At 53.7% G+C, this 12604-nt stretch overlaps 1 protein-coding gene across 2 annotated transcripts in view; it reads left to right on the top strand.

Moving 5' to 3' along the window:
• Positions 1 to 6474: 6474 nt before the first annotated feature.
• FANK1 (fibronectin type III and ankyrin repeat domains 1) overlaps positions 6475 to 12604 on the top strand; it is a 96889-nt gene continuing 90759 nt past the window's right edge. For both annotated transcript variants that reach the window (XM_058671334.1, XM_058671335.1), the window contains exon 1: positions 6475 to 6614. In XM_058671334.1, coding sequence (XP_058527317.1) covers positions 6602 to 6614 — 13 coding nt within the window. In that variant the 5' untranslated portion in view covers positions 6475 to 6601. The remainder of the gene's footprint in view (positions 6615 to 12604) is intronic.

Below are 12604 nucleotides of genomic sequence, written 5' to 3' on the forward strand. Positions count from 1 at the left end.
CAGGCTCAGCTCCCTCCAAACACACTCCGCCTGATCTGTCTGTTCAAAAACTTCTCCAGAAAGAGTAAGAAAAAAATTAAAATGTATTTAAGAATCACATTTCTAGATTTTTAACAAGATGGTTTTAAGTAAGCAAATCAAGTTAATATGCTTTGCAAAAGCAAAAGGGTGCACTTTTAACTCAGTATTGATTTATATCAAATAACGCTTATATAACCAACCCTACAGTTATTTCCAAGAATCCTGTATTTTAAAAGCAGTTTCTACTTTCAGACACTCGGACTGAAATGTGGCCAAAGCCCCTAGCCAACCCCTCACTGGGAAGATTAAGTCAAGCATCTTGACTGCTTGGGGCTCTGCTGCCATACCCTGGTGACGGTTCTGATTCCACCAAGTTCCAACATCTCTTACTCCGAGTAGACGAGTAGACAACGAAGTAGGCAAAAATATTCCTCCGGCTCCTCCTGACCATGGGTACCTGGGCAGATCCCCAACCAAAGCTGAGCCCTACACAGGCCACGGCAGTCTCCCCAGAGACGTTGACAAGCTGCCTCTGACTATACAAAATGAACTTCCACCTCTCTTTTTAAGAAGACAAGATCTGCTTGAGGCATTATGGTAAACAACTTCGGAGGTTGTGCTTCGCCTAACTTGTCTCCCAGGACAATTGTGGAAACCGTAAATATCAGGAACTTGAACAGCCTGCACCTCGCCAGGAGAAGAGATCAGCAAGCCAGCTGTATGTCCGCAGATGGGCAAGGAAACCAGGTACCTCCCAAGGTCGGTGCCAAGCTCCTCTGGCCACTTTCCTCGGCCAGCTAGGGTTCTTCTACCACCGCCTTCCCATAACATGCGCCCCAGGGGTCTATCTTGCTCCTCTTATCTCTTCGGAGAAAAACATTCACTTTTTGACTCTAACTACGGACTTCTGCTTTAGACTCACATGTCTAACTCCTATTTACCTGGCATCCCAATTTAGATGACAGGCAATCCCTGCTCCCTCCCTCTCTTTTCTGGGAAAGCAGAGGATGGAGGGAGGCCTTCATCTGCTGGTACATCCCCCGAACAGCCAAGGACCCACCTGCTAGGGCCGACATCTGCTGCCTCCCAGGCACACTGACAGGAAGCTGGGCTGAAGCAGGGTGACCTTGAGCCCAGGCACTCTGGGATGCGGGTCTCTTAAGTGCTGGCTTAACGTGGGACACCACAATATTCAGCAACAACCTCATCCCATTTTCTGTGTTGCTGCTTTTTCTACTCAGATTCTTAGCTGTTTTTAAGACTTCAAGTTCTTCTTAACTTTCAAATACGACTATCTCCCTCTCTTCTCAGTTTTCTTCTGTTTTTTCTTTCCAAACTTTATTAACAGGAAGAGAACAGATCTCACATATTTCACAGGTACAATAAAAGCCAAGTCTTTTGTCCTTGTTTTCTGTCACAGACCTCAAACACAGCACAGATACCTGCAGTCTCTGGCTTCTTTTTCACTTCCCATCACTGTCACCTGTAGATCCCTCCACCTCCAACAGCTCCCTCCTCCCTCTCACACCTGCCCTGGGGTCCTCCACCTCCAACAGCTCCTCCCTCCTCCCTCTCACACCTGCCCTGGGGTCCTCCACCTCCAACAGCTCCTCCCTCCTCCCTCTCACACCTGCCCTGGGGTCCTCCACCTCCAACAGCTCCTCCCTCCTCCCTCTCACACCTGCCCTGGGGTCCTCCACCTCCAACAGCTCCTCCCTCCTCCCTCTCACACCTGCCCTGGGGTCCTCCACCTCCAACAGCTCCTCCCTCCTCCCTCTCACACCTGCCCTGGGGTCCTCCACCTCCAACAGCTCCTCCCTCCCTCTCACACCTGCCCTGGGGTCCTCCACCTCCAACAGCTCCTCCCTCCTCCCTCTCACACCTGCCCTGGGGTCCTCCACCTCCAACAGCTCCTCCCTCCCTCTCACACCTGCCCTGGGGTCCTCCACCTCCAACAGCTCCTCCCTCCCTCTCACACCTGCCCTGGGGTCCTCCACCTCCAACAGCTCCTCCCTCCCTCTCACACCTGCCCTGGGGTCCTCCACCTCCAACAGCTCCTCCCTCCTCCCTCTCACACCTGCCCTGGGGTCCTCCACCTCCAACAGCTCCTCCCTCCTCCCTCTCACACCTGCCCTGGGGTCCTCCACCTCCAACAGCTCCTCCCTCCCTCTCACACCTGCCCTGGGGTCCTCCACCTCCAACAGCTCCTCCCTCCTCCCTCTCACACCTGCCCTGGGGTCCTCCACCTCCAACAGCTCCTCCCTCCTCCCTCTCACACCTGCCCTGGGGTCCTCCACCTCCAACAGCTCCTCCCTCCCTCTCACACCTGCCCTGGGGTCCTCCACCTCCAACAGCTCCTCCCTCCCTCTCACACCTGCCCTGGGGTCCTCCACCTCCAACAGCTCCTCCCTCCCTCTCACACCTGCCCTGGGGTCCTCCACCTCCAACAGCTCCTCCCTCCCTCTCACACCTGCCCTGGGGTCCTCCACCTCCAACAGCTCCTCCCTCCTCCCTCTCACACCTGCCCTGGGGTCCTCCACCTCCAACAGCTCCTCCCTCCCTCTCACACCTGCCCTGGGGTCCTCCACCTCCAACAGCTCCTCCCTCCCTCTCACACCTGCACTGGGGTCCTCCACCTCCAACAGCTCCTCCCTCCTCCCTCTCACACCTGCCCTGGGGTCCTCCACCTCTAACAGCTCCTCCCTCCTCCCTCTCACACCTGCCCTGGGGTCCTCCACCTCCAACAGCTCCTCCCTCCCTCTCACACCTGCCCTGGGGTCCTCCACCTCCAACAGCTCCTCCCTCCTCCCTCTCACACCTGCCCTGGGGTCCTCCACCTCCAACAGCTCCTCCCTCCTCCCTCTCACACCTGCCCTGGGGTCCTCCACCTCCAACAGCTCCTCCCTCCTCCCTCTCACACCTGCCCTGGGGTCCTCCACCTCCAACAGCTCCTCCCTCCTCCCTCTCACACCTGCCCTGGGGTCCTCCACCTCCAACAGCTCCTCCCTCCTCCCTCTCACACCTGCCCTGGGGTCCTCCACCTCCAACAGCTCCTCCCTCCCTCTCACCACCACCTACCCTTGCCAGGTCTTTCCTTCAGGCTCCATTCTGGCTCCCCACCACTGTCACTCACATGCCACCCACAGTCCTTTCCAAAGGTCAAACTGACTGGGTCACTGACCAACATCCTTCTTCTCACCTGTTAGGAAAATCCAGCTCCCAGCTGACACCGGCCTCTTTGGCCTTGCTCCTCTCAGCACTTGTGGAAAACTGCTGTGGTCACAGCATCTGTGGCTGCCCCTCATGCCTTTGTGGGTCCGCCCGCTATTCCAGTCCGCTGACTGCTTGTTTCCTAATCACTCCGAGAGGCAACGTCAGACTCATCCAAGTTCCTGACACAGTCAGAGCTAGGAAACACTTCTGTTTGCTCAATGTCAGAAGTCAGGAGCAACTGTTCACTTTTAAAACTTTTAAAATTGTCAAGGCATTTCCTTCCATGTGTGTGATAACCTTTGATTCTCACAACAAGACAATGAGCCAGCCAGCACAGGTTTGACGATCTATTCCATTTTTTTTTTTAAGATTTATTTTATTTTCATTACAAAGCCAGATATACAGAAAGGAGGAGAAACAGAGAGGAAGATCTTCCATCCGATGGTTCACTCCCCAAGTGAATGCAATGAATGGTGCCGCACCGATCCGAAGCCAGAAGCCAGGAGCCTGGAGCCTCTTTCAGGTCTCTCACATGGGTGCAGGGTCCCAAGGCTTTGGGCCATCCTCGACTGCTTTCCCAGGCCACAAGCAGGGAGCTGGATGGGAAGTGGAGCTGCCGGGATTAGAACCGGCACCCATATGGGATCCCAGGCACGTTCAAGGCGAGGACTTTAGCTGCTGGGCCACGGTGCCGAGCCCCTGATCTATTCCATATTCAAGGAGTGGATATTAGTGCCTGATTTTCCCAAGGTGATACAGCTAGACATTAGTGCAACTGCCCCTGGCCAGAGGCTTTTCTCCTATTTCAGTGATCAGCCACACACCAAAGCCCACTTTGTGCTCAAAGGAATACATACGCCTATGCTGCGAATTTAGCTTCCAAAACGTTCAATCCAGTCAGAGGTATAAAATGAGAGGAAAACTCTATAAGAAAGCATAGGGGACCTGATGCAATGGCTCAACTGGCTAATATTCTACCTCCAAGTGCCAGGATCCCATAGGGGCACCAGTTCGCGTCCCAGCTGCTCCACTTTCCTTCCAGCTCCCTGTTTGTGGCCTGGGAAAGCAGTCGAGGATGGCCCAAAGCCTGGAGACCCTGCACCTGTGTGGGAGACATGGAAAAAGCTCCTGGCTCCTGGCTTCAGATCAGCTCAGCTCCAGCCATTGAGGCCACTTGGGAGTGAACCAGGAGATGGACAATCTTTCTCCGTCTCTCCTTTTCTCTTTAAATCTGACTTTCTTATAAAAATAAGCCTTTTTAAAAAAGGAATGGAGCGGAAGAAGTACTTCATTCTGGTAGAGAAATGCAAACAGGCTTCCCTTTTCAAATAGAATTCAATCACCTTAGGAGACAGGCCTCGCACTCATTTCCCATCCCGTCAAAGCCCTCCTCCTTGCGGTGGAGCTCAGCTTTCCATCCCAGCTGTTTTCACTTTGGATGTGGCCACGTCGTGAGAAAGGGGCCGTGGGGTCCCTCAGGGCTCCTTGCTATTCCTGGGTTTGCTACATTTAGTTTGGCATCAGCACAGTCATTTGTTACAACACAAACCTACTCAGTGATAAGCATGGAAGCTGGAAACAAACAACAAAGACAGGACCTGATTGTTTTCATTTGTTCACCAACACCGCACAGAACACGCAGGGAATTACAAGGCCAGAAAACCTGGTTGGTAACCCAGGCTTTCTTTATTGCAACATTCATCCCCAACAGTGAACCCATTGACAACAGACTGACCTTGGTACACAGGAAAGTAGTTTCCCTAAAACTTTGCTCCATCATTTAAAAAACACCGAGCAGGTGCATTGTCCTAGGTGCTGGAGTTAAAAGTGGCTACAGTGAGCGTCAGTGCCCTTCCCTGCTACTCTCTCCTGCGGGACACCCCCTCCTCACGGCAGGCAGGCCGGTTTTCACAGCTGTCTTACTGCTGGAAGCACTTCAATGCAAGACTTCCTGGCTGCCAACTTTCCAGCTACCACTAAACCAGCTGTCCAGCAGCACTGTCCTCTCCACACACACAGCCCCCTCCCAATCTCAGCATTTGGGTGGAACAGCCAAACCCTCGCGGCCTTTTTACTTCAGCAAGGAGATCGGCAATGTTTCTTCTCATTTCCTAAAAAGCCATACTTTCTGCCACAATAAATGCCGAGTTTTTAAAATACATATATTCTCTTGTGACTTTCGATGATATTACTAACGAGCATCACCATGTTTGGCATGTTGGAGAAGGATCACTTTGTTAAAAATCGTGCGTGACCGTGGACCCTTTGCCTAAAAAGGCGCCTGCCTTTCCCCCACCCGCCCCCACACCCAGGAACCCCCTCTAACTTCAGGCACAGACGGCCCCTGCAGGGTGAGCCGTTTTCCCGTCTGAATTCCTCACTCCCGTCACACCAGGCAGCCTCAGCTCTGTCTGTGTCACAGCGTGTGTCCACATCCACACGGAATAACTAATCTCCACCAAAGTCCCCAATGAGCTCGGCGCGCGCCCGTCACGCAACACCAGCTTGTCGGGTGCGGTCCCCGCCTCGCCGAGCCTCAGCGGGCTCCCGCCGGCCTCGGACAGCCCACTGCTGGCTATCTGTCGTCCTTTAGGGTCGGTTCTTCGCCCCGAGAGGACTCCCCACTACCTGCCGGGTCTGCGCGGCCTTGGTCGCCTCACGGCCGGTGGGCGCACGGACGCGCGCGCGCGCACACACACACACACTCACACACACCCGGGGCGAACCACGCCGCCTGTGGGATCCCACCCGGCCCCTAACCCCGGCCGACGACCACCGCCCGGCCCTCCGCGAGCAGTGGACGCGCCTCGGGGGGCGGGTGGGGGGTCGTTGGCGGCCAACTGCGAGCGGGGGGGGGTCCCCTCCTCACCCTCAGGGCGGCCGCAACAGGTGCACCGCGCCGCGCCCCCCCCCGGCTCGGGCCCGCCCCTCCGGTCGCCCCGACCGTGCCTTCACCTGCTGCGGCTGCTCCAGTCCAGGGAGGAGGCCCAGGCCCGGCCGCCCTCCCCGCGGGCAGGCCGGCTGGCCCCACGCTAGGCTCGCGGCGCGACCGACGCCTCGGGACGGAGCCAGCGAGGTCCCGAAGCCCCCTCCCCAGAGCTCTGCGTCCGGGGCCCGCGACGGCCACGACGGAGGGCCCCAAGGCCAGTGTCCTCCAGCCGGCGGCTCGGCCACCACCCGCACTGCTGGCCCCGGGCGACGCGCGGACCCTCCCCGCGGCTTTTGGCCCTTTCCGCTCGCCGTCCGCCGGGCCCCGCCTCCCCGCCTGCCGGTTGTCAGGACAACCGGCGCGACGCTGGCCCTGCGGCTGAGGCGTTAGAGGGGCGGCGCCGGGGCTCGGCCCGTGGGGGCCCGGGAGCAGCTGACCATGGAGCCCCAAAGTAAGCACGGCCGGCCCGGGGATGAGGGGCGACCTGCGCGGCCTGTGCGCCCCCGCCTGTGTCCGGGCGCACTGGAGAAAGGGGTCCCCGGGACCCTGACCTCGTCTCTTCCCGTCGCCCCGCGCCAGCGCCAGCCTCACAGGCTGTTTCGTGTTTGCTTTTTCCTCAGCCCTTTGAGGGACTTTGACCTGGGGCTTTCCTGCCTCCCGCTCAAGTCGTTTTATGCCTCATTTTGTTCTGAATAACGAGGACAAGGACGGAAAGGTCTCAGGGGCTGACCGGATCCCACGCGGGGCGCGGGGAGGGGCTCCCTTGGCCTCCTTGTCCGTCCTGGGCTCTGGGGCGCTGACTGGATCCCACGGGGCTCCCTGGGCTTTGCCGTCCGTTATGGGTCCTGGGCTCTGGGGCGCTGACCAGATCCCATGGGGGTTCCATTGGCCTGTCTGTCCGTCGTGGGCTCCAGGGCACTGACCAGACCCCACAATGGACGCCCTTGGCCTCGCCGTCCATCCTGGGCTCTGGGGCGCTGACCGGATCCCACGCGGGGAGGGGGGAGGCGTTCCATTGGCCTCGCTGTCTGTCCTGAGCTCTGGGGCACTGTCTGGATCCCGTGGGGGCTCCCTTGGCCTCGCCGTCTGTACTGGAATCTGGGGCACTGACCAGACCCCACAGCGGATGCCCTTGGCCTCGCTGTCCATCCTGGGCTCTGGGGCGCTGACCAGATCCCACGGGGGGTGCCATTGGCTCCCTGTCCGTCCTGGGCTCCAGGGCACTGACCACACCCCACAGTGGACACCCTTGGCCTCGCTGTCCATCCTGGGCTCTGGTGGTAGCTGTGGATTTGCTGATGCTTGACTAAATGTAGCATCGGCTCTGATGCTTGGCAATTGAACAAGGAACAGGACGGTGTTAAGTTTGGCGCTCCCTGGCAGAGGCTTGGGGGTGAGGGCAGCGGTGGCAGGGCCAGGGAGTCTGAGATGCCGCAAGCAGCTGGACAGCAGGAAGTAGTGCTGCCACCTGGGAGTGGTGCCAGGGCTGGAGGCGCAGAGCCAGGGGGTTGGCAGCCCTCGCCCAGAAGATGGGAAAGGCTGGGCAAGGCAGCAGGAGCCCAGCTTGGGAAGCTGCCTGAGAAATTTGTTTCTGGTGTCTGGGCACTTCCCTGGGTTTTGAGGTAGAGAAGATGTTTAAATAGTGTATGCCTGGGGATCAGCTGTAGATTTGCTCGTTTTTACATAGTAATTGCTCTTAACAAATTTAATAATAATTCAAATAGTCATCATTTACCCCAGGAGATTCCTTCACAGTCTCATGGACACCATTTTTGGATAAAGACTTGCTAAATCCTTCTGAATTTAACAAACATTGCGCAGGAGAAGATTAAATCATTTCTGAGTTCTCCTTCAACTTCAGGATTGGTAATCTAACCAGATTTGATGTATGGCTAAGCTTATTTGATGCTCTCAAAGAGGATGGGCGTGGGAATGCATGGGAGGGCGTGGGGGAGGGGCTTCCAGTGATTACCATTAGCCTCCCTTGTCATACCTGTGTTATCCCGAGTGCTCTAAGTCTGATGTTGACAGGCACCTTATAGAAGGGTGCCCGGTGACATCTTACCAGTGTCACCTCAGCACAGTAATTAAGAGGAAGGATCCTTTTTAATTGCTTTTAAGGATTAAACATGTTTCTGAGGACCAATGCCAACCAGATTCTAGAAGGAACTGCATCTTGTTGGCCACTCCCTTTCCATTTCCACATACTTAGTTTTTCTATTACTTGTACGGGTGACCTTTCTTAACTATGCTGTGAAAATCCAACTGCCAGAAACCTTCCAAGCCCCAACGTGCTTCATCCTTAGGAATAAGCAGAGAGTCACCAGGGCCACTGCTGTTTTACAGAATAATAGTAAGGTAGCGAGCCAAGAAGGCTTCACTGTACGTGAGGGTTCCTCTCGCAGAGGTGGCTCAGGACCTTGCCCTGCTCGCAGCCGACTGGCCCCAGCTTGCATGTTACATCTTTCAACTTCTTCCTAGGGTGACTTCTCTGTAGGAGAAATGACCCATGTATGAAATAATAATGAGGAAAATAATGTGGAAAATGGACATCAGAGTGTAATATCACTTGTTACTGAGTGACTTTGTGGGTTCTTAGCCCAACTCTGAGCAAGCACAGTCTGCGTAGAAACTTGTAATCAACTCTGTGTGGAGAGAGCCTCCCAGCTCCCACGTACTGCCGCCAGTTCCCTAAGCCCCCTGCACACCTGTGTGCACACATGCACACAGTGCGCTTCATAAAGTTCCTGGGAAACGCAGTTACAAGATGGGTTACCTTGGTGAAAAATTTGAAAATCCGTACTCATAGAATTTCTTGTAACATACGTTTTCCATGAACTTCTTCTGTGTATCAGGTCCACTTTGGGCCTGGCTGCACTCTGACACATCCAAAGGCTTGGGGAGCGGAGGCGCCAGGAGATGACTAAGCCTCTGAGGTTTCAGCTTAAAGGAGCTGACTTCTCTCCCCAAACCTGTTTTTCCACTTTGCACTCTTCCCAGAGACTCCAGCCTGAACAGTGTGGCTCACCACCCCTCCCAGCCACCCCACCCTGGACTGCTCCTCCTCCAGGTCTCCCAGGAGGCGTCCTCTCTCCCATCCTCCCCGGGAACAGGGTACCTCCGTCCTGGGGAAAGGATTGCAAGCTGTGCTGCTTGCCGCCGCTCCTCTCCCCGCGTGTACCTGGGAGCTCCGTGACTTGTTCAGTGTGTCCCTCAGGTTTGCCGCCACAATCGTGGCCCCAGACCCAGCGAGTCCCTGGAGGACTGAGGCGCTCTGCATGAGCCTTTCCCGCAGCCGCGAAGTCGGCTCTCTGCTGCTCTGTGTGGCTGCCTGCTCTCCTCCTAATTCCGTCTTTGCAACCTCCTTCCGCCATCCCAGAGGAGGCAGCACCTCCTCCCGGATTTACTGCCACGCCTCTGCTTTCCACGTCACAGCAGTGATAACACTAGGTGATTTTGTTCATCTTGAAATTTAGATGTGGGGTGGTGGAGCAGAGCAGGGGCCCCTTCTGCCTTTGTGCGACCTGTGTCCCTGATACCTAGTGCCTCCTATCCATCGGGACTGGGAGACCTGGAACAGGTTCCTGGCTCCTGGCTCTACATCAGCTCAGTTCCAGCCATTGTGGCCACTTGGGGAATAAAAGCAGCGGATGGAATATTTTTCCCTTTGTCTCTCCTCCCCTCTGTATAGTTGCCTTTCCAATAAAAATAAATAAATCTTAAAAATAAAAGGAAGAAAGTGCCTCTCATGGAATTTGCTTGACCAGAAATTAAGTGCTTGTAAATTGTGAGCTAATTATAATCTAAATAAGACATAGATGTCTCCTTCTGTTCGGGAAGATTAAGAAAATGGGCAAGAATCTCGATTTTTATCAGAGGGGCTACCAGGTCCTAAGACCTAAGTGTGCATGACTGTACAGATTGATTGCTCTTTAATTTCTGGGAGACAGACAAGGATTTACAAGTGATTTCTTCTTTTTTAGGTTTATTTTATTGTTATTTTTAATTGACAGTCAGGTATACAGAGAGTAGGGAAGACAGGAAGATCTGCTGTCTGTTTATTTGCTTCCCATGCGACCACAATGGCTGGAGCTGAGCCCATCCAAAGCGAGGAGCCAGGGGCCTCTTCCGGGTCTCCCACATGAGTGCAGGATCCCAAGGCTTTGGGCCGTCCTCGACTGCTTTCCCAGGCCACAAGCAGGGAGCTGGATGGGAAGCAGGGCCGCTGGAAGTAGAACCAGTGCACATATGGGATCCCGGAGCATGCAGGGCGAGGACTTTAGCCGCTAGGCTACCGCACGGGGCCTACAAATAATTTCTTAAGCCCAGGGATCGCTCAGAAAATCCATACAACAGTGTTCCCAAAGTAATCTTAGCCCCTGAAGAATATTAATTCTATCAATTAGGTTGTAGTTATAGTCTTATTAGAAATAAATGCTTATGCAAATCAGGTTTAAGGCTTTCTTAAACAACTAAAAAATAACACTTTTTAAACAGTAATATTTTAAAAATCCCTGCCCAAGTAGTGACTGCATTCTGACCCCTGATGCCCGCCGGCCACAGGTCGGGCTGGAAGGTGGAGGCTGTTCCGGCAGCTGGGCTGTTCTCCCTCAGCAGGAAGAGGAAGCACTGTTGCAACTTGTCCAATCCGAGCTGGCCAGCCAGGTTCCAGGACGGTGTGGTGCCTCCCAGCATCATCCAGGAATGACCTGGGTGACTCATCCAATGCAGTAGGTGGTGCCAACTCACAAACGAGTAAACAACTCACGCCAGTCATCTCTGTTTATGTGACAAAACAGAGGGGCCAAAACCCAGCCAGGGGCAGGACTGGAGGTGGTCTTTGGGGAGCTTGTCTGAGGAGGACTGGCAACAGGGAGCAGCTCTGCCTTTCCTCCTGGCCCTAGGTGCCAGTCCTAGGCGCTGGGTCCCTGCCCCTTGCCGGGTTGCCAGGAGCTCTTCCCACTTTGTCTTTTGTGGAGGACACTCTCACTTTCACACTCTGCTGCCCACCTCCCTCACTGCCTGCTGATCTGTTTTTTAAGTCTCAAGGATGTTACCATTTCCTAGGAATTTTCTCTCTTTCTGCCCCACCCCTCATTTTATTTATTTATCTGAAACGCACAGTGACAGAGATAAAAAGGAGAAATCTTTAACTCACTGGTTTGCTCCCCAAAGATCTGCAGTAGCCAGGGCTGGGCCAGCTGGATGCCCCATCCAGGGCACTCACATGGGTGGCAGGGGCCCAAGTCCTTGGTCACCCTTGGGTGCCTCCCAAGTGTGTCAGCAGGAAGCTGGCTAAGAAGCTGATGAGGAACTCATTCTCAGGCACCTGATACAGGATGAGAGCATCTCCGGTGGTGGCTTAACCCCTTCTGCTGCAACATCCACCTCTGCATTCTGTTACTGTTTATGATTTTAAATATTATAACCACACATGCACAAGCATTTGTAGCAACAGGCATGCATTCTTAAAAAAGGACACAGAAAGTGTGGACTGTGAAGAAGCTACATGAATTTTTAAAAAAGATTTATTTATTTTTATTAGAAAGGCAGATTTACAGAGAGAAGGAGAGACAGTGTAAGATCTTCCTTCTACTGGTTCACTCCCCAGCTGGCCACAATAGCTAGAGCTAAGCTGATCTGAAGTCAGGAGCCAGGAGCTTCTTCCAGGTCTCCCACGTGGGTGCAGGGTCCATCCTTGACTGCTTTCCCAGGCCACATGCAGGGAGCTGGATGGGAAGTGGAGCAGCCGGGACATGAACTGGCACCCACGTGGGATCCCAGTGTGTCAAGGCGACAACTTAGCCATTGAGCTACCACACAGGGCCCAGTTTCACCTCTTTCTGAACTTGGTTTAAGTAGAGCAATATAATGTATATTCCATCAACCCCTTTTTTTCCATCTTTTTAAAAACAATTTTTAAATTTTATCTTTTTATAATTATCATTTTATGATACAGTTCCACACATCCTGGGCTTTCCCTTATCCCCTCGCCAATTCCCTCCCCCTCACTGAGTTCCCCTATATCATTACTGTAGTATAGTTCTTCATACACAGTCATAACTCCATCATTGCGGGCATGGACAATGGCAGAGTCCAGCATCCTATTGTCAAGATAGAGTAAACAGTTTCATTGGGAGTCCATCTTTGGAAGTAGAGATGCATACAGCATTGTATCCTCACATCTGAATATGATAGTCTCCATTACACAGTTCCCAGACATACTTGTAAATGAAAAGCTACAATACAAAATCAACAGCAGAAAAATAGAAATTTACAATGTCATGAAGTTAAATAATATGCTGCTAGGTATGATAGTCTCCATTGTACAGTTACTATACATCCCCTTAAACGAAAAACCACAAAACAAAATCAACAGGAAGAAAAAGAAGTTAACAACACCATGAAGTTAAATAACATGCTACTGAATGACTAGTGTAT

The sequence above is a fragment of the Ochotona princeps genome, chromosome 13 (genome assembly GCF_030435755.1).
Source record: "Ochotona princeps isolate mOchPri1 chromosome 13, mOchPri1.hap1, whole genome shotgun sequence".
NCBI classification, from domain to species: domain Eukaryota; kingdom Metazoa; phylum Chordata; class Mammalia; order Lagomorpha; family Ochotonidae; genus Ochotona; species Ochotona princeps.